Source organism: Engystomops pustulosus, chromosome 6, assembly GCF_040894005.1.
Source record: "Engystomops pustulosus chromosome 6, aEngPut4.maternal, whole genome shotgun sequence".
Taxonomy (NCBI): Eukaryota; Metazoa; Chordata; class Amphibia; order Anura; family Leptodactylidae; genus Engystomops; species Engystomops pustulosus.
In genome coordinates this window covers 146,354,264-146,376,082 of record NC_092416.1, presented here as the reverse complement: position 1 = coordinate 146,376,082, position 21,819 = coordinate 146,354,264, and the positions used below count along the sequence as shown (strand labels likewise).

Sequence of the window (21,819 nt, the reverse complement as noted above, 5' to 3'; positions counted from 1 at the left end):
GTACACAAGAGACATTTCAGGACCTTTGAATATCCTCTAAGGGTCCAGAATTGAAAGCAGAAGGGACCCATCCTCCATTCTCCAAAGAAGCTTGATTCTAGCACCATATGTAAGAAGTGATTTCCAGACTTGTAGGGGCTATAATATTCATACAGCCCATGGCCCATGGCAGTTTGAGTCTGTCCCTGACAGAGCTATCAGTATATCATAAATATTATAAATATATAATAAAATAAATAAACAATAAAAATATATAAATAAGGTCTCATGCACACAACCGCATTTGGGGACCTTGAGCTATCCGCAAAAAAGTATCTCCTATGGAGATGGGAGTTTGGTGGCTAGTTTTTGCATATGGTCATGTACATATCTGGCAATCACATCTAACCATGTTATGATAATGCGGTGCTATATTTTTAGACCACATCTAAATGCTTACCCATACAATATGCAGCCATTACCAAACTTTGGGATGTCTGAGCCCCAATGCATGTTTCGACTAAAGAACCCAAAAAGGAATAAAGAAGATACAAGAAACAGCACTACCCCAATATCTAGCATTACAGCACAGGACAGCCAATGTTGGAACGTCTGTTTGGACCCCTAGTGATCATTACAGCATGGGTAAACAAATCCCTTTCTTTGGTGTTGAACCCGCATAACCACTTACCAATTCACTTAAACTGACCATCAAGTATGATAAACCAGTGACACTTACTCATAGATCTGTGGTAATATTATGTTTATTATTCATGGCTTCCTTGTTTCTAAAATCAACTTTTAAAATGATGCCCAGGGCTCTGGGGGTGTTACTAGAGCCCCTCCATGCTGCAGAATCACTGGCTGCTGAAGTGTACAGTGTGCCTGATGTAATCTCACAATAGTAGAGTTTCAGCACACAGTGGGAGCGGGGAGGTGCTCCTGCACAGTGTAACTGCCTGTGAATCTACAGCATGAAGGGGCTCTAATAACACCCCCAGAACCTTTTTGGCTCATTAGTATAATTTTAAAAGGTGATTTTGGAAGGAAGAGATCTACAGATAATAAATATAGGAAGATTACCACAGTCACGTGCCTTGATCTATGAGTAAGTGTTAGTAAATTTGATAGCAGATCAGGTAGATCAAAATGTTAATTAGGCAAATCTCCTCTCCTTAGCTATTATATTGTGTGTCAAAAAGTGTAAACGCAATCTTAGGGCTCTTTCACATTGGAGTTGTTTTTCACACCCGTTGTTCAGTAATTTGATATGAAACGTCACTGTTGAGGACAAGAAATCAGGTATTACTTTTTCAAAGCAATGTTAAACCTTCAGTTTTTTTGAGGACACGGAGACAACACGTAAGCAAAACACAACGGATACAAAACTGAAGCGCAGCACCATAGCCAATGTGAAACGACTCTTACGGGGTGCAATGGGTGACTGCATAACTCTCCTTTACATTAGATTTGATTGTTCTTCTGCAGAACTGCGTGACAATTCTGTATTGTTTCCATGCAACTCCAGCAAGGTCTTGCATCATTGCTGCCATTAAAGGGAACCTGTCAGCAGTAATTGATCTAATTAACCAACAGCAGTATGTTGTCAAGCAGATTAACACTTTCCAGACCATGCCATGGCTTAAGGTGATGGCATCATACAGGAAACCAACTTTGAAGTGACAGGTAAATTGGATGTATAAAGTTGTGTGGCAGAGAATTCAGCACTGAAGTCAAGCTCTCCTCGCCTCACAATACCCCCTGTGATTGAGATTATGTCCCAGACTTCAGGAGACCCAGTCACTTACTTTCCTGGACACAGGGACATCAATCACAGAGAAGCGGATATTCAGAGAAGGGAAGAGCTTTATTGCTGCCTCCTTGACTTTTTGCTGCTAATTTCTATCTCACTTTAAAGTAGATTTTCTGGATGATGTGAACACACTGGGCATGAAAGAAGTAAGATTGGGAAGGTGTTAAGTGGCATCACAACATACGGGTAGTGGTTTATTAAGTCAATTTCTGCTGACAGGTTCCCTCAGTTGTGCTGTTTATCCACTAATCCATTTTTGCAGTCTACGTGTCATCATGGTGCAGCAAAAGTGAGCACTACAGCTTTGCAGTGCTGGGGACCTGGGTTCAAGTCCCATCCAGGTCAACATCTGCAAAGAGTTTGTTTTCTCAGTGTTTGCATGGGTTTCCTCCGGGTCCTCCAGTTTCCTCCTACACTCCAAAACATACTGGTAGGTTGATTAGATTGCGATCCCCATGGGGACAGGGACTGATTTGTACAGCGCTGTGTAATCTCTGTGCACTATATAAATAAAGAATTATTATTATTTATTATCAGTGTGTACGTGTTTCATTTGTATGGCATCCCTTTTTGTGGGTCCACCATAAAAAAGAAATGAAAGAACGTTAACTGACAAATGATGTCACTAGTTTATCCCAACCCCCTAAAGGGTCATATAATCATATTACCTAGCAAGTGGTCTTCAAATTCAGAGCATGTTTGTAATCTGTGTGGCGTTCACATCCCCATAGACCTCTATAGGGAGGTCCAAATGCGGGAAGTATTTGGACCTGCTCCTAGTTTTCTACAGCCTTGACACATATTTGTCAAACACATGTTCATGTAGATGGTTCCATTGAAATTAATGTGTTAATAATTTTTTTAAAAGTACAGCAGACAGACAGAAACATATAGAAAGTAACTCTGTACTTCCCTGTAGTCAGGCAATGAATGTGAAAGTGGAAAGTGTAGCCATGTAGTAAACCCCTGCCTCACACTGCTACCACCTCATGTCATAGGAAACAAAAGAGAGTAGAAAAAAAAAATTCCTCCAAAAGTCACCAGTGAAACCTAAAGCCTCTTATGTCATTTCCCCTTTAAATGAATCAACTCCAGACAGGGAAATTCCGGTAATGTGGGGGAGGGGAGAGAGGACTGTGTGTAGTGAATGGGAGGAGACATCTTATAAAAAATCCTTTGAAGGTAACACACACACAGAGGAGAGTAGTAAAGTTCGCTGGAAAGAGTCGCACAGCAGCTGTGGAGTTAACGCTTTGCTATCGCAGCCACCGAGTAGTTTTTTTTTGGGATTGTCTCTGAACAGGACCTAAGCGCCATTAACCATGAACAAGAAGATCCTGCTCCTTGTCGGGTTCCTGCTTAGCGCAGTTGCCGCAGAATCGGTAAGTGACGCAGCGCAGTCGCACAAAAGCGCGGGTAAACGGGAAGGGAGGGGGGCAGCAGCGCATTGCTCGCATTCCTGTGCTGCGCGCCAGTGCTGTGTGTGTGAGGGGGGCTGCCTGTTACCTTGTACTAGACTGTGTGGTGGGACTACAAATCCCAGCAGGAGTTCTTGCTTAGACTTTATAAGCCTCACACATGGCTGATATGTTGCATCATAGTAACTTTTTCTAAAGCTGTGGTAAATTTGTTGACCAAGTGGTCAAAAGCTGAATATTTGGTGACCACCTTATGGCTTTTATAGTAGCCTGTGAACACAATCTGCTTTATAACGTGTGGTGGAAATAGAGGGGTCGTCGCCCTCCCAGGGTCCGTGACCATTGAGCTGTGTGACTGGAATGTCTGGTGAAAGGGTCTCCATTTATAAGCATGTCTCTTTTCTTATGTCTGCTCTGTCTCTGAAGCTCGGAGCGTGAGGCTCGCTCCCTGACCTATCCCATTGTTCCATTGGAATTCCAGCACCTTTTCCCTTGTGGACGTTATTCGCTTGGCTAATGAGCTGTGGATAAAGTTCTGACCAACCCCGCTCCCCTGTGTGTGACTTGTGTCGTAGCAGTATCCTCCATTACAGACCTAATGTGTGCGCTAAGAGGCTTTCTTAGGGTCTCATCGACTTGGCACAGGAAATGCTTGATATTACTTATTTACGTTTCCTTTTTACGATAATATCCCCCCATTGATTATTGATGTGTGGAAGGTTAATGGTGTGTCCAGTCGTATGTGTAATGATGATTTGGTTAAAAATCACAGCTGACTTGTCTGTCTTATCAAAAAAAAACTAAACTTTTCCTTATCCCAACAAATGCTCACTGTCCGTGGTATTGGGTGTCCCATGTTGGGTCCAATAAAAGAAGTATTCTTCCTATTTTACAAGAACATAGTACTGGTTGTGTCACTCCTGCATACCCTTTGGTCTTGCTGTGTCATGTCACTGGAACACCAAACCCCCCCCCCCCAAAAAAAAAGAATTCTTTCTTTGAACCCCTGAAAACTAACAGTACTGCTATAGATACACTGTATAAAAGTTTCCCATGCCCATTGTTACCTTCTCCATAGAAGTTTAGTGCCCCCCCCCCCCCAAATTTGTAATGCTCATATAAAGAAGGGGCATAAATGGAGATGGATTTGGTGCTTCTGACTAGCCGATCCCTGCAGCGCCCATACTTTTGGTGTAGGACTGACACATGTTTGGATTTATCTTACTATAAAGGTCGTCTGTTTGGGTGGTAAAATGTTGACCTGTAGCTTGTGTTGAAATACGAGAGACAATACAGTGATTTGGTGTGTGTCCATAAAGGTTCACACCTCGGTTTTGGCACAAATCGGCAGTTGGTTGGATTTGTTGTTCTGAAATGATGCTACAATAAAATTTGCGTGTCCCGCAATATTGTGTGGTGTTCTTCCTGTTGGTGGGCTTCTTCCATGACCTCATCCATATCCTTATGTCCGTTGCACCAAAGGCCTCAGGAACTTTGAGTCGACGTCACGTTCATTCTTGCACTACAGCCAAATGACTTTTTGGCAAGGGGATCGCTCTTCTGTGGCTAAGAGGCTAATATTTAGATTCCAGCTCATGTTTGGAATTTTTCTTGTCTGTGGGATAAAGCAACCTCATGGCCGTCTTATTAGCAGATGTTGCTGGCATCTTTGTCTGTCAAGTAGTTATGTAAAACAAGGAGCTTGGATAAACATGGAAGGATTCGGGAAGCCAAGTTTCCTGGAACACTCGCGTAACTTTATTTCGGAGCCTCCAGCTGTGACTTTCCTCGCCTGGCGACAGTAAACTAGTTTGTGGGGCGACTGAATCAGTCGTCATAGATGCCTGGATTTGCCTGACTTTGATGTCTCACCATGTCACGGTACATTAATGTTGCAACATAAACCCTCCTGTCTTGCGTAACGTCATAAACTGCTTTTCTGGAATTTTTTCCCCCTTGTTAAAAAGGAAGGATGCCCATTTTAGGAAATGATTTCCTTCAGATTTCCAGTGCATGAACTAGAGGAGCACTAAGGGGAGCATTAGATTTCTCGTGAAGCGGATATCATGTGCGCATTAGTTGGGGTCAGTGGCCTCACAAGGCATGGTTACTTTTTAAACTGTACAAAAAAGACGACTTGTGATTGAAGCCTGGGGATGTTTTTGGTCCTTTTAGGATGCAGTGAGCTATGGACAGGGTTATGCTGTGACATATGCTCCAGCGGGTCTGAGGACAAAAAAAAAAACACTTGAATTGTACTAGTTCAAAACAACAAGCAAGGCTTACAGAGTCAGTCTGCCAGTTCAAAAGACAGGCGCCTATAGAGAGAGGCCCCTCTGGGGTAATTGTTCTCTATGGGACGGCTTCATTTACATATAAATGATATGGTGCTTTATGAGCTAGGAAAGTGTTCTACTTAAAAGATCATTTCCGATGCAGAGATTTCATGACTATAGTTCCCCCTCATCAGTATGTAGCTAATCGACTATTGGATTTGTCGACACTGTAAGGGCTCATTCACACTGCCGTCTGCGGGGCCGTACATGCGGCCGCATGTACGTCCCCATAGACGGCAATAGCGGCACGGCGGGGATCCGGTGCCACACATGTGTGGCACCGATCCGGGCCGCACACCGCAAAAAGATAGAGCAAGCTCTATCTTTCGGCGGATGTGCAGCCGTGTGCCGCTATTTCCTATGGAGGGAGGAGGGGTCACCTCCTCCTCACCTCCAGCACACGGCGGTATGCCCGCACGGCGGGCATACCGCGTGTGAATGTACCCTAAAAGTGTGAATTTTTTAGTACCAAAAACCAATAAAGTGTGTGTTTTAGCAAGGTAACGATGGAGATCGTGAGTCGTTTCCACATGCCTGGGGTGCTGGTGACGCAGGTTACGTGACTGAGGAATTTTTAGATTTTTTTTTTTATGCCCTATGTGCGACAATAAAACATGGATTTGTGCCTCCTGTTTGAACATCATCCCCTGGTATGTGCCCTGGCTGCCTGCAATTTTAGGGGTCAGTCCAGTGCTTAAGTAGCACTTGCTTAAGGTTTTGTGTATGCAGTCTTTACGCATGGGCAAAATTTCATGTAAATAACCATTGAGGCCTCATTCCTAAAAAAAAAAATTTTCCGGTTGGTGAATGTTTGTTGTTTTGGGCCTGTTTACGGCCTTGAACTTCTGGCTAGTCGTAGACTTTGTTCACGTTTGGCTCAGTGCTGAATGCTTCTGTAATCTAAGCCTTAGATGTGACTTGTGATCTCACTTCGGCCTGTTCACTAGTTGTAGTGATGTTGTATACAGTTTACTAGGTTTTTCAGAAAACTCCCATCACCTATTAGTCGGCACTGATTCAGTTGTTAATGTAGGTATTTATTAGCTATATCATTGCTCCTTCTACAAATATGGGAGGGACGGCCTTGTATGTATGTTCTATACACCCTTCAGGTGAGTCACAATGACTAACCACGTCAATAACTACTTTAGTCCTAATGTGACGTACAACACCAGATATGACACATGCCCGCTTTTTGGCAGTGTCTCCCCTGTCCTGTTATCTCCAGAGCTAGTGAACAGCTGCGGTATTCTTCTATGTTGTGGGGGCAGACTCCAGCTTGCTGAGCTCCTTTTGTTCTGCCCCTGTAGAATGTGGTCCTGTGTGCGGCACAGAATTCCAGGTGCCCTTACATGTCGAGTAAACAGCCCCTGCGTGTACCTATTATACTGCCTTTCATGCTTCACATCCTGACAACGTCAGACCTTTTTTTAGGCTTTAGTCTTCTCACTTTTTGTATAAGCTTAACTGTAATGCATTCACTTGTGAGCATCTTAATGCCATCTTGTCTGACAAAAGTTAAGGCAGCCATTGTGGGAATATCTATCTTCTGTAAATGTAAAATGTTTAATTAACTGGATGATCTGATGGACATGCCATAGCGGTGTCAATGGAAATGATTCTCAAGCTTGCCTGAAAGTCAAAGGAAATCTACCACCAGAATAAAAGCATTGTAAACCAAGCACACTGACGTACTGCTGTGTGCCCCCTCTGGTGGGATCTGTTCTTTAACCCCTTCACGCTCCGCGGCGGATATATCCGCCACGGAGCGCAGTGACTTAGCGCTCAGTGGCGGATATATCCGCCACGGCGCTTATGCCGGCTCGGCTCTGGATCAGAGCCGAACCGGCATCGGGAAACACGGGGTGCCGGCTGTAACTAATAGCCGGCACCCCAGTGTAACACCCGCGATCGGAGTTGTCTCCGATCGCGGGTGCTTAACCCGTTAGATGCCGCGGTCAGCGCGACCGCGGCATCTAACAAGTATCTGGGGGGTCTTTCCCCCACGATCGGCCCCCCCCGAACCGTTTTCGGGGGGCGCTGATCGTTGCTATAGTAACTCTGGGGTCCGATCTGGACCCCAGAGTTACTAGCAAGAATTGCCAGTAAGATGGCGTCTGTGACGTCATCTTACTGGCAAAGTGCCAGCCTATGCAAGTGCATAGGCTGACACTGATAATACTCTGCAATACATCAGTATTGCAGAATATTATCATGAAGAAGCAATCAGATGATTGCTTCTTCATGTCCCATGGTATAAAAGTGAAAAAGTAAAAAAAAAAGTTATTCAATAAAAAAATAAAGTCATAAATCACTAAAAATGCCCCAAAACATATAAAGAGACATATAACTCAAAAAAAAAGTCTAAATCATAACACAAACCCCACATATATAGTATCACCGCGTCCGTAACAACCCGTAGAATAAAAGTAAATCATTATTGAACCCCCACGATAAACGCCGTAAAAAGAAACTGGTATAAACCCTCCAAAAATTATGATTTTTACCTTTTCAATCCCACAAAAAATGATATAAAATGCGACCAAAAAACCATATGTACTCAGACATGATACTGGTGCAAAGTACAACATGTCCCGCAAAAAACAAGCCATCAACCAGCTCCGTAGCCAAAAACGTAACAAAGTTATGCCACTTGGAAGATGGCAATACAAAAATTATAGATTTTTTCCCCACATTAGGGTTTTGTTTGACAAATTTAGTAAAACGTAAGAAAATATATTCATGTCTGGTATCCCCGTAATCGTATCAACCCATAGAATAAAGATAACAGGATTATTAGGCTATACGGTGAACACCAAAAAAAAAAGTCAAAAATCCAGTACAGAATTGATGCTTTTCTACTCCTGCCCTCAAAAAAAGTTCCTAAATTTTCAACAATAGGTGATACCAACCCCAAAATGGTAACAATGGAAAAAGCATCTCATCCCGCAAAAAAAATGCCGTCACATGGCCCCAATAACGAAAAAGCGAAAATTTTATAGCCTTCAAAAGGGGCCAATGAGGAAACTAAAATCCTGGCAGCTGCAGCGCCCTCCTTCCCTTCTGCGCCTCGCTGTGCCCCCATAAAACAAGTAACGGCCACATGTTGGGGGTCTTTGTACTCAGGAGAAATTGCAGAACAAATTGTATGGTGGGTTTTCTCTTTTTATATTTTGGAAATGTGTAAATTTTGGTGCTAAATGAACGTATAAGGGAACAATATGACCATTCTAAATTTCACCTCCATTTTGATTCAATTACTATGAAGATCTCAAGGGGTTAACAATCTTCGTAAAAGCTGTTTCTGATAGCTTGAGGGGTGCAGATTTGAAAATGGGTAGATTATATAGGGGGTTTTGATGCTAAATATGTAAAATTTCATTCAAAACTGTATTTATCCCCAAAATAGTCAATTCTGAAAATCCGGAAAAGCGCTATTCTATTTGTAAGCCACGTGACGTCAAAATAAATTATCCAGATATTTCAGAAATTATGAAAATGTAAAGTAGACAAATGGGAAATGTTATTCAGCAACTTATTTAGGTGGTAAATCGATCTGCCTGAAAACGCAATGATTTAGAATTTCGAAAATGGCAAATTTTTCAAAAAATTTATCATATTTTCTTTTTTTTGTAAATAAACGCAAAACTTATCTGCCAAAATTTACCACTAAAATGAAGTACAACATGTGGGGAAAAAACAATCTCAGAATCGCTTTGATAAGTAACAGTGTTCAAAAGTTATAACCATATAAAGCGAAGCAAGTCAGAATCCAAAAAATCGGACTGAGCCTTAAGCTGTAAAATGGCTGCGTCCTTAAGGGGTTAAGCTTCTTATGCCCTTGTTTTCAAAATTCTGCAAATGATTCTGAGGGGCTCCAGACTCCACTAATAACAAAGCAGCACAGAGCCCCTTAGGCTCATTTACATATTTTCTTTTTTTTTTTTTTTTTTTACCAATAAACCACGCATAAGAGGAGCAGTTCCTGCCAGAGGGGGGCTTGGTTTACAATACTTCATTCTGGTGGTAGCCGTCCTTTAAGTGTATACGTGCACGCTCAGTCCTGCTGTACGAATAGAAACGGTGTGTAAGCCACTTATTGGTGCTTTACCGCCCTTGAATAAATCATTTTATGTGAAATTTCCATGACTATGCTGCTGCTTCACCACCTCTTTAGTCAGCCATAAACCTGCCCATAGTTTAGAGCCTGGAGACTTGGATTAAAAGCTATGTTTTCCCTTCAGAGATCCACACGTCAGAGGATATATGAATGGCTTTAATTTGGTTGCTAATGATAGAACTATACTAATAATTTACAAAGTCTTCTGCAAAGTTTTGCACCTGGACTGGGCACAATGACATTTTGGCTGTCGAAACTGCTATCTATCCTCCATGTAATCTGGCTCTGTGACCATCTCCTGATCTTGTGGTTTTAACTTTCTAGCAAGGGCGTTCTCCTTGGACCACTTTCTTTTGTGTTTGAAGCCTGTGAAGGTGGGTATATGTTGTGTTTTTAGGTGCCACTGCTGTGCCTGCCAGGCCACAGAATATTTTTATACTACACATGAGGGAGCAGAAGACTTCAAGAAGACCTCCTGAGCAAGCGCTGTCACATGTTGGTTTTTCTCAATTTGGATAAAGTTACAAGATCTTGTTTCCCTTTTCGATTGGGAATGTATACTTGTCTTCTCCAACTTGTGCAATCAGAAGTTTGTACAAACAAGTTAGAATGCGAGTGGCTATTGTCTCCCTGGCTTTTGTCAGCGCAGGTGCTTGCCATCTCATTGAAAACCATTTTAATACTTCCTAAGGTCCGGACAAGCCTCAGCAGTATATAAAGATGTCTACAGCTGTTACAATGTTATTCGATGAGCACTTCCTTCCACGTACTTTAAAATAATGCAGCTACTATTGTACCCTGTTTCCTGTTTATCCCATAACACTTCAGCTTTTCCCATGGCTTTTCCGTGCTATGCCAATAGGGACCATTCGGAAGCGCTATCTTCCTTCTATCTAATTTTGAGACCATTGCTTCCTGACTTGTCACCTGATATTCTAGACTATGCGGGCAGGCATCTGTTCTTATAGATACAACTGTTTAACAAGTAGCACAGCAAGCATGATTCCCCCTTCTGTCCAAATGGATTTCATCTAATAAACTGGATTTGTGTGTCGATAATTGCAACAAATTGGGAAAAGATTCCTGCTTATATATTTTATAAACTGCAGATGTTACCATCCTTCATGGTGCAAATATGATTTACAACAGTGTAGTAGTGTTGCATGCACGTGGAGGGGGCATGCCTTGTGTACGTGAGCCTCTCTTGTCCAGACTGGGTCATTGGTGTGCAAATGACTTCACACTGTAATCAGGAATCTCTGCATGGTCCCAGCACTCGGCAAACAGCTGACTCATTACTGATAGGTACAGTCAATAGTGCCCTGGGCAGACAATGAAGTGGATTTTCTACCCCAGACACTTTAATTATTTAGTCATTCATTTAGAAAAGTGCTAATTTCCTGTTTTGAATGAAGGCACAATGAAGATCTGTTTGTGGAGCACTCGTATGGCACAACGTACGCTTTTAATTAAGAGATCTAATCTGTGTATTCACATTTCAAGGGCTTTTCTGGGGGTTTTGCATCTACGTCGCTAGTTTATGATCTTATTTACAACTAACATTGGCACCACCTTCAAGTTCACAGTGAACGTTGAAGCGACCCAAATGGGGCTTGATAAGGTTGTATATTAAACCTCTCTTGGGCTTCCTGCAATAATCTCTGCATCTCTACCTTCATCTTGGACATGACTTCGGGAAGGCATTCTTTTACAAAAGACGTTTCTTTGTTTGGCACAGTGTCCTGTTACATCTACAATGACCTCACCCCAGTATAACGCATACATCGAGCTATCACAAGGAAATTTATGCTGGATTAACCTAGAATACCCTGTGGTGGTGAAGTCATATTTACTGTTTCTGATGCTCCTATCATGTTTGTGTGCTAATGCGCCATTATCATCACATCCTTTCCACAGCAAGTACAAACAGGCCCCTCGGAGCTTAGGAACATGCAGGCAGGAAGCGGTTTTCCCCCGGGCTCGGATTCTCTTTTACAGAGTTTGATTCATCCCTAAAAGAAGTTTGTATTTTTTTTTTTTTTTTTCTCCTTGTCAGTCAGGAATGAAGACAAGGGTCGGCTCAGGAAGATTTCTGTTTCACAGCAGATCTCTGATTTCAGCGCTGTGATCATGGCTTTTGTATTACAGAAAACATGGATTTTTGTAATCGGAAGGGTTTAACATTGGACCTCCGCTAGGGCGGTGTCCAGTTTTTTTTTTTGTATGGTGTAAGCTTGGTTTTTAAGGCCTGTGCGTTCTTCTTGATATTGTCTGGAGGTCGGGACTTCAGACATGTGTGAAATAGTTCCTGCATTTTGTTGCTGGAGTCTTGACTTGGCAGTCAGCTCTCATCATGACTTTTAAATAACTTTAATAAAAGCCAACATACATGTATGACTGTGTAACATGTCAACTATATACAGTCTACTCAAGGGACATGACTTTGAGGGAATATTTTACTCCTTTATATAGTATCAATGTACTCTGCAATGCTTTAGTTTTCTACTAATGGTCCGTGTCCACATAGGAGCTCACAATCTAAATTTTACAGCTACCTATTGCCAGGTTTTTGAGTCTGGGAGGTAGCTGAACAATCACAAGAAAATTGTCCAAAGATGTCACTTTGCCAGAATAGTCCACATGAACCCAGTACAGTGCTTGGCCATTGATCTGCACTGCAACAATGATATATTTGCTCCAAAAACCGCTTTCGTCCAGACACTGTAGTGCATCACATCATTCAATCTATTTTTATGAAGTCTGCGGCTACACTGTACGGGTAGTTGTATGCAAGTTGAACCCTTAAGGACCGAGCGCTCCTGAATATTAAATGTGGTCAACTCTTGAAGGTCTAAAAGCCAAAATCTATTGTTGAGCACCTCATAGACTGCTGCACTCTTAAGGGGAATCCATCTCCAAGTAAGATATATACATAATATTCTATATGAGTACATGCAATGTCAACAGGCATTGTTTATTCACGAGATGCAAAATACCTGTACATGGGCAAGTGCCACCGGCTAAGCATACAAGTGGCATTTTTATGAATTCCCTTTTGTGTCCTCTTGTAAAGCCTTTAAGCCTTCTGGATACTTTATCCCATACAAGGATGGCTCAACAGATGTCTAATATCTTATAGGATGCATCTGGTTTAAACAAACCTTTAACTCCTGCCTTATCCCCACCACTACCACGGTCTTACCTGCACAGGTGTAGTGATGTATCAGATGGCATTTCTACAAGGTCAAGGCACAGGTCTATAGGATTTCATGCAGATGCTTTGATCTTTTACCTGTGCTAAAGACATTCATAAGGAATGGCTTTCATCCTGCCATGTCTGATGTGTTCTTCAGCTATTGTTAGTGTGGTATGGATTACTCTCATATGGATTTCCTTCCATAATCCTCAAAGGTGCTACATGTAAAGATATTGAGGATTCTTTGACTATTTCTATAGTAATTGATAGTCCTTTTAAACGTTAACCATACCCCAGTGAACCCATAGACTCTGAGCTCTGTGCTTTATCAAATATTGCTCCAAAATAGGAACACAGGAAACATCTAAATTGGGTGGATAGTCTTAAAAAGCTATTTAGTATAACTGTCTAAAGGCAGCCTACTAATATTTAGCTCTTCCATTAAGTTATAGGAATATCTGTAGATGAAGATAATTGTGAAAGGGAAAAAAAAAACTTTCCACATGTAAAAACTGAAATCTGTGGAAAGCTCTCCAGCATAGTTATCCCATACTGAAAAGTTGTGAAGATATCCAACTTGTAAAAAAAAAAAAAAAAAAAGAAAAAAAGCTGACATTTCCCTTCCAGTCCCTTAGAGGTTAATTGAATCTGTGCGATTCTCTGCACTTCTCTGGCATGTGATGTTTAATGTGTAAACCAGACAAGGAGCTGAAGTCTGCCTCATGTGCCTGTTTGCAGTAACTTCAGCATTGCAAACCAGGTGTCCCAGGAACTGACCTTGCGGAGTACAGTTTGTTATCTCTCATTAAGTTAAACATTATCCCGCAGATTAATATACACAGAACAACAAGTCCATGTTTACATTGTCATTAACAAATCATTAGAAAGGCTAGTTGGTCTATAATGGCAGATTTCACCATCAATATTCCCTTTATACTTCTCACTTCAGCCATTGCAATAAGCTCTTTTTGCTTTTTTTTTTCCCCTTTTGGATTTTGAGGTTTCTATAACCTTGAGTAATGTTACTGCTGGATTGTGGTTTTCTCCCTATCAAAGTCCTGGCTTCCTGTTGGGTGACTGATTATGTCAGGAAATGGTTATGTCTAGAGATTAGACCACCAATCTGCCCACCTACTAGCTCCTGCAGAACCTCTTGGGTTGAAAATGGGTTGTAAGATCTTTATTTTGATTTGCTGAACCCATGTGATGGTCTGCTGTGTTACTATAGTGAATACTTGGCTATCCTGGTATACAATGGAAATATCTTTGAAGTCATTGTGGTGTATGTGCTAGTCTGTTTCTTTTTATGACTATAGTTCCTGGAACCTGATTGTAATTATCACAAGCCTTTTTTATGTGCGCTCAGACCAGTTTATGTTGTGCAACCAGCTAACTTGGAAACTTACCAGGAGTTTCCAGCATGTAGCAAAGCGTTGACTAAACTCTTCAGGCAATGCAAATATGAAGCTTCAGAATGTCCTGTTAAGTATAAAATATTGCTCCCCAGTGGGTAAGAAAGAGGTTTTTGGCTAACGCACAGAGCATTGTCTGCATATTTTAAGTTGATTTCTCAAATGTGCATGTGTTTTAATGCACAATTGTTAGAGGCCATGTCCTTGGAGCTTTGAATAACGCACACAACTCGTTGTGGGTCTGGGTTTGCCACCAAACTTGCCAGGGACAAGTTAGTTTGCAGTAATTGAGTCCAAAGGTAGGTAGGTAACACTTATGGTTCTTCCATGGCGTCCCGATTGGGTAGAATAGACAAAACTTTGATTGGGTTTGACCAAATGCCATTGTTGCCCATCACTTTTCTACCATAGATCTGGCTTGGTTCTGGTTAGTAGAATTCTGAGAATTCATGTACCGTAATTGATAAAATCCACCCTTTTTGTATGGGGTTTTCCAAGAAGGATGTCCACTGGCCTATTACTATGTATTATTAATGTATTCAGGTCACATCTAATACGTTGCTGACTGTTCACATGCTTGTATGTTTTGTGTTTGACCTCTTTTATAATGTGTGTCTGTGCTGTCACACAGTTGTCCCTTTTTACACACGCAACATATTTTTCTAGGCGTGCCCTGCAAAGCAGGTGTGGTTGTAGCTTTACACGTTGCAGTAAAGGAAAATTCTAAACCAACCTGTTTTAATTGTTGAAATAAAATCTGCTTGGGAAGAAATTGATGTACGTGTCGACTGTATTAACGGTTATGTTGCTGGATCCTGAGTTTCTGATACAAAACTGTTCTTCATATGCCAACTCTATGTACCATGTCTTTGTAGAACTGCCTAGCTGCTATAGATGCTTTTATAGATTACTATATATATATATATATATATATATATATATATATTTTTTTTTTTTCCTCTTATTTTAGATGAGAGAAACTGAGTTGATGGACCCAAATGTAGGAATCAATGGGCTCATCGAGGGTTCGGGGTCAGATGATGAAGATCTATATACTGACTACTATGGTGAAGATGATTCAGACGATGATTCAGATTTTGATCAAAACTCTGGTTCTGGTTTTACAGGTAAATTTTAGTTTTGCACCTGCCTTGTGGTTATGAATTTTTTTTTTTTTAGAATCCCAGGATGAAGGTCATTCGTAGCATTATGTATCCTAACAATGAACTGTAAGGTTTGTTGCATTTGGACTCTGTGAAACTGTGTTGTACTCGGGTTTAGGGATTTTAATCGTAAGGGTATGAACATGGAAACTCAAAATAGCTATATGATCTTTAACTAGCTCATTCCTCTAACATTTAGGCATTACCTAAAATATAAAGAAGCCATTACCTACACTTACACTCTATTATAAACCCACATAAAGCATTAGGCTTGTGCCTTCCACCCTCCTCTTAAAGGGAACCTACCACCACAAATCTACCTATAAAGGTAGATTGGGTGGTAGGTGGATCAATGGGACGTGAGGATAGCCCTTTTAAGGGCTAATCCTCACGTCCCCACACTTTTTTGATAACTTTTATTATCCCTATATTCAAATTTACTTATGCGGCTACTGGGGCGTGGAGTAGCCGCATCTGAGGTTACACGAGGCGGCTACTCCACGCCCCGGTAGCCACTTTACCCCTCCTACTCACCCATCTTCGGCGCGCAGCTCCATGTAGCTGCGCGCCCTCGTCCGGCGATCCTGCCGTCTGCGCATGCGCAGAAGAGCAGGCCCGCGCCTGCGCGCTCACTGCTCCGAAACAGGCGCGGGCCTGCTCTTCTGCGCATGCGCAGACGGCAGGATCGCCGGACGAGGGCGCGCAGCTTCGCGGAGATGCGCGCCGAAGATGGGTGAGTAGGAGGGGTAAAGTGGCTACCGGGGCGTGGAGTAGCTGCCTCGTGTAACCTCAGATGCGGCTACTCCACGCCCCAGTAGCCGCATAAGTAAATTTGAATATAGGGATAATAAAAGTTATCAAAAAAGTGTGGGGACGTGAGGATTAGCCCTTAAAAGGGCTATCCTCACGTCCCATTGATCCACCTAATCTACCTTTTATAGGTAGATTTGTGGTGGTAGGTGCCCTTTAATCATGTACACTGTTCTGTGTGGACGTGTATTGACATATCTGCCATATAAATACATAGGAAAAACAAACCAGGTGTGGCAATAATAGTCTTACCAAAATTAGATGTTAGATGCACCTGTGTGCAGAATTCACATACCGGCCCTCGAGAATTTAAAGGACATGCAGTATTCTTTCTGCTGCACTCCTAAAGCTAGTTTCATGTCTTTTTGGGGGGTGGGAGTAATAGTTATGTAGTAGAAGTATAGCTATTTACTGGTCTAAGTATGCTTTCACAGTAGTGTTTTTTAGATTATTCTGTAGCTTTGGTTAATGAATGTAGTCGGGGCTTTGAAATTTATACTGATATCTGATCTTCATCTTTGCAGATGATATTGAAGATGACCTTGATTCAACCATATACACACCCACGGTAAGTGTTGAGTTTTACATGAAAACCTGTATTATCCGTGCTTAGAAAGATGAGTAAAAGGGCTTGGTCTGTATTTGTGCCAAGTCATAAAATCTGAGCTCTTTTAATCGATGCACATACCAAAACGAATTGTATATTCTCCTCTTGTATAGCATAAAGGCTGATCTTTTTCAGGACATGGATGTAATAATAATTGAACTTCCCAACTCCCAATATAACGTCTTTCTTGCACCCACAGACCACCTTGGGTAACTTCATATTAGACGACGACTTCATTCAAAAGACTGAAAATGAAATTGTCCAAGAGGACAATGATATAGTGATTAAAAGAACAAACCTTGATGATGATGAATCCAATGAAATCTCTATGGCCAGCACCTCTAATGGCTTTTTCAGCAGAACAGAAGTGGTCATCGGTGAGTGTTTTTGTGCATTGTCCTGTTTTGCATTGTTTCCTGTTTTTTTTCATACTCCACTCATTTACAAAAAAAGCCACCTGTGAGATGACCAAAAATATGCATGAGGATATGTTTTCACCCATTTATAAAGTGGAAGGAACAGACGCTGTGATTAGATTTTTATTTAAGTGAAGTTCCTTCCTCTTATTGTAATGACCTGAATTGTAACTCATTCATTAGGAGGAGGGGGGGGGGGGGGGTGTTGCTGCATTACATTACAACCCTATTCAGTGACCGTGTTTTTGGACGTATCTGTAGCCCTATTGGGTGTTCTTGGAGGCACTGTTGTGCTTGTTTAGTCAACGATCATTTTTATTTCATGTGGATTGTGACTTTCCTTGTAAGAACTAAAAAAGTGCAGCTTTGGAAAAAAAATGGTAGAATTGCTACATTATGGGTAATGGTAATACTCACAGGAGGATAGGTAATCCATCATTAAAATCAAACCTGATAAACCAGAGACACTCATAGATCCAGGCACTGTGACTGTGGTATTTTTCTTCTACATGACTGACTTCCTTCTAAAATCAACTTTAGAAAATATGCTAATGAGCATGAAGCACTCTGGGGTAACAGCCTGTGTAGCTACAGCATGAAGGCGGTCTGGTAACGCCCCCCGCCCACCTCAGAGATCACCTCGTCTTTTAATTACTTTACTGCCATCCCCTTTCCGATACAAGTCACAGTACATAGAGCAGGTGACGTCAGGACTTGTATGGGAAAGGGGGGAGTGAATAAATTTAAGACAAGGCACTCGGCTTAAGTAGCCGGAGTGCACAGACTATTTGGCATCATTTTTATAGCTATATTGCTGCAATCACGGCGTATAGAGTTAAAATAAAGTCATTTCTTAGTAGGACATGTCTACCATCAGTAAAACTGATGGTAATGTCCTTCATGGAACAGCAAAAGAACTTCTTGGGCCTCACACAGATGAATTGCCGCATCTTGTTGTAACTTCATATGGTGGTGCGAAAAATTATGAACTTCACGCTACACTGCCACATGCAGATTCCCTGCCTGTAGTATCCCTTCATATACTTCTACTTTTTCAAAAATATCTTCAATTTGTCTTTTTTATTTTTTACACAGCTGTCTTTGCTGGCGCATTTGTTGGCTTGGTGTTTGCCATTGTCATTGTCCTACTGGTGATGCGCTTCAGGAGGAACATCAATAAAGACGTTGCCTACGACGTAGTGAAGAAACCGATCTACACAAAGGCTCCAACAATCGAGGCATAAGCTTCTCGTGAACCTTTTTGACTGTTGACCGGACTTGGAAATGCAAGAGCTGAGAAATCAAACTACCAAATGCATTCCTGTCATCTGATATCAAAACTGCTACAGCTCACAGTTAAAAATATCAAAAGGAAAAAAAATAAGCTGTTCTACTTTTTATTTTAATTTCTTTTTTTTTTTTTTTTTTTGAATCCTTGAATGAGATTTGCCAGAAATTCTGACGAAAAACCTACAAAAAAATTCCAGATGCTCTTGTCTAGAGCACATTTAATGAAATAAAAGTGGATGCTTTAAGTTAAATACACTACATTTTAAAGAGTGGACATTTAACTTTTTGGGATAATTTGTTCGTAAAACGCTAATATGCATATTTTCTGTAATTTAAATATCTCTTCTAAAATAGAAATATTTTCTACATGTCTTCCGTATGTGTATAAAGATTGAGGCTACTGAAGTACAGAAAGTCGAAAGTAGGACTTTAGAAACGGTTTGAAAGGCAAAGTTGCCTTAAGAAGTAGTGGTATGCAAATGACTTCTATATGTGGAACATTGTAACTTAACCTCACCAAATTTCTCTTCCAAGAACTACAATATACTGCCATTTTCTAATGATCTTTTTCAATGAGAGGTACAAAGTCTGTTTTCTACAGTGTCCTTAAAGTGCGCGTGTCTGTGTGTATGTATGTATCTGTCAGTATGTGGTACATATGATCAGAAACTGATGTCATTAGCCTTATGGGAAGACATTGAATTGTAGTCATAAAATCTTTGAAATATTTCAAGATTATTTTTTTTTTTTTTTATTAAAGGAGAATAATAAAATGTTAAAAATCAGAAATGCATTTAAAAATGTATTTTCTAGTAACTTTAGGTTTGAATAGCATTTGTAATATTGATTTTGTTTGTAGAATTTTTTTGTTTTCTTAAATAAATGCTTTTTTTATTTAAATCCCCTTTAATGTTTTATATTAATGTCTGTGTGTGTGTATATATGTATAATATATATATTTGTATTTACCAGGGGCATTTTAAAGTGAACCTTGCACCACTTATTTTATTGGTTAGAATTTGATAACTGTTTGGAAACCGCTCTTCAAATTTACCTGGGAATACTTTGGCTACCCTAGACATTGCTGCTCGTCAGTGGTGCCCAATTGCCGTGAAATTTTGAAGCCAATTTTGACTTGGATGGTGTGAGTGGGCGATGGCCATTACACGGAAAATCATTTTGGACCAACTCATTGAGATTGTTCTACACCCATGTCTCAGGTTTTCCAACTAAACACTACAAGTGGCTCCACCAATATTGGTTACAGGTTCACTTTAAAAAAATAAAAAATTCTATAGGGCAGTCACTAAATTATGTTTCCATTCGGTTCTTCACTGTATAATGATGGTTTCATTGTGTACTGACTGCTCTGTATTCCTTTTCACTTCGGACCATACAATACTACTTCCTGTTTTGTTTTTGTACCTGTACAATATTTCAATGTAGCAACTATTAAAATATATTTATATTTCACAACCTTTCTTTAGTAGGGGTTCTTTTTATGCATAAAACATAAATAGATATTTTGAATAAAGTAAATTAAGACTGTCAAAGTGGTTGTCCACTTATTTTTCTAGTGCCGTCCTACTCTTCATGAATGTTTGTAAGACAATGATGGCTAACCTATAGCAGAGGTGACAAGCAGCAACTCTTCTGTGGAGTGCTGTTCACAAACGGAGGTAAGACTGAGCCCCACCTCCAGATGCTGATACTGTTTTCTTGTTGCTCCGGCTTCCCTTCCAGCCTTGGCATTCAGAGGCAGGACAATTCTTCTGCTTGGAGTATGGCAAACTGCGACCATCTTACCTCTGTTATATAGGCCAGATAATTGAGTACTGAAGCCAGCGCTCCCACCTGCACTAAATGTATTGAGGACTTCATCTCAGACCTCTAGAACTGTGTCCCATAGTTGGCCTGTTAGTGGCAGACAGCTGAACCAAGGTCTATTCCAGTGACCACAAGGGCATAGTAGGGTTATCTGCAGTTTGTGTGCTCCTTACATCCCGGCTATATGAAACTCTCACAATGCTGTCAATATTCCCACCAGTCTCTGCACAGTGGATGGGGGGGGGGGGGGTTAGCTTTTGTAAGAGTTACAAATATCACAAAATAGTTTTGCCTAGAATTGACTCGCCACCCAAGATATGTGGAGGTGCATTGGCACTAGTACTGCAGAGTGTGGGGTGTTTGGTTACAGCAAAAAAAACACCCGGATTCCTCTGCTTTACATCCTGCGGATTGGAATGCATGATACAATCTTATGTTACTGAACTGGGTTGCACATGGGCCCATGTGAGACGGTGTTGAGAAATGGCTGTTTATTTTAGGGCAAGGGGAGGTGGGCTGATTTTGCGACATTTTTAAAATCTAATTTGATACATACACAACACTCCTATGTTCACCACCCACAATTGTACAACGCTGAGTAGCTGCATGCGAAGCACATTGCCAACCTTTTGATGGGAGTGGTGTAAAATGCAAAGCTGCCTCTTAGACTTTGGAGCGATGGACAAGTGGCGACATAAGGTGATCACGCTTCTCTGACAGTGTGATGGATCAAGTCAAGAGAGCATAACCTGCATTGTGCAAACCGGAAAGTTTAGTGGAAAGTGGCCAACCTGCATGCAGCCGTGACCTCAACCCTATGGAAGATCTTTGAAATTGACTTGAAAATTTCCAGCATTGGTGACTGACCAAATGGGCAAAATTCTTACAGCAATCTTGAAGAAAGGTAAAAGGAGAAGCCAAAAGAAGTTTTGGCTTCAAAGGGGGACCGACTCCAAATCAATGACTATGTATTTAGAAGAGGATCTAATAAAAGATGACCTAAGTGTATATAATAGTATAGACATATGAGTTCTTCCACCACTTCCCGTGGGACATGTGCACTTCAGATTCTCTACTATAGATTTCAGTAGACAATGTGCAGTACAGTTATAGCAAAGTTGGTGAGTTCTACGCAAATCTCATCCACATGAATATTGACCTGCTCTGTGGATTTTATCTCACCCCCTCTGTACCAGTGTTTGTAGGGGTGGGAAAATCGCACCGGGAAAAATATATCGTACTACATTCACCGGCCACTTTATTAGGTACACCTGTCCAACTGCTCGTTGACACTTAATTTCTAATTAGCCAATCACATGGCGGCAACTCAGTGCATTTAGGCATGTAAACATGGTCAAGACAATCTCCTGCAGTTCAAACCGAGCATCAGTATAGGGAAGAAAGGTGATTTGAGTGCCTTTGAACGTGGCAT

General features: G+C 41.1%; 1 protein-coding gene across 1 annotated transcript; it reads left to right on the top strand.

Annotated features, from left to right (window-relative positions):
* The first annotated feature begins 2,964 nt into the window (after nucleotides 1–2,964).
* Nucleotides 2,965–20,036, top strand: LOC140064607 (syndecan-4-like). The gene is made up of 5 exons (XM_072111673.1): nucleotides 2,965–3,174; nucleotides 15,245–15,401; nucleotides 16,772–16,815; nucleotides 17,054–17,231; nucleotides 18,366–20,036. Exons 1-5 carry the CDS (start codon nucleotides 3,115–3,117, stop codon nucleotides 18,512–18,514), a joined length of 588 nt encoding a protein of 195 aa, XP_071967774.1. The 5' UTR covers nucleotides 2,965–3,114; the 3' UTR covers nucleotides 18,515–20,036.
* The last annotated feature ends 1,783 nt before the right edge of the window (nucleotides 20,037–21,819 follow it).

Bases quoted from the DNA above. Each gene is read 5' to 3' on its own strand.
- LOC140064607 (XM_072111673.1), top strand. From the start codon at position 3,115: ATGAACAAGAAGATCCTGCTCCTTGTCGGGTTCCTGCTTAGCGCAGTT. The intron at 15,402-16,771 runs GTAAATTTTAGT...TCATCTTTGCAG, and splicing joins CTCTGGTTCTGGTTTTACAG to ATGATATTGAAGATGACCTT. The intron at 16,816-17,053 runs GTAAGTGTTGAG...TTGCACCCACAG, and splicing joins CAACCATATACACACCCACG to ACCACCTTGGGTAACTTCAT.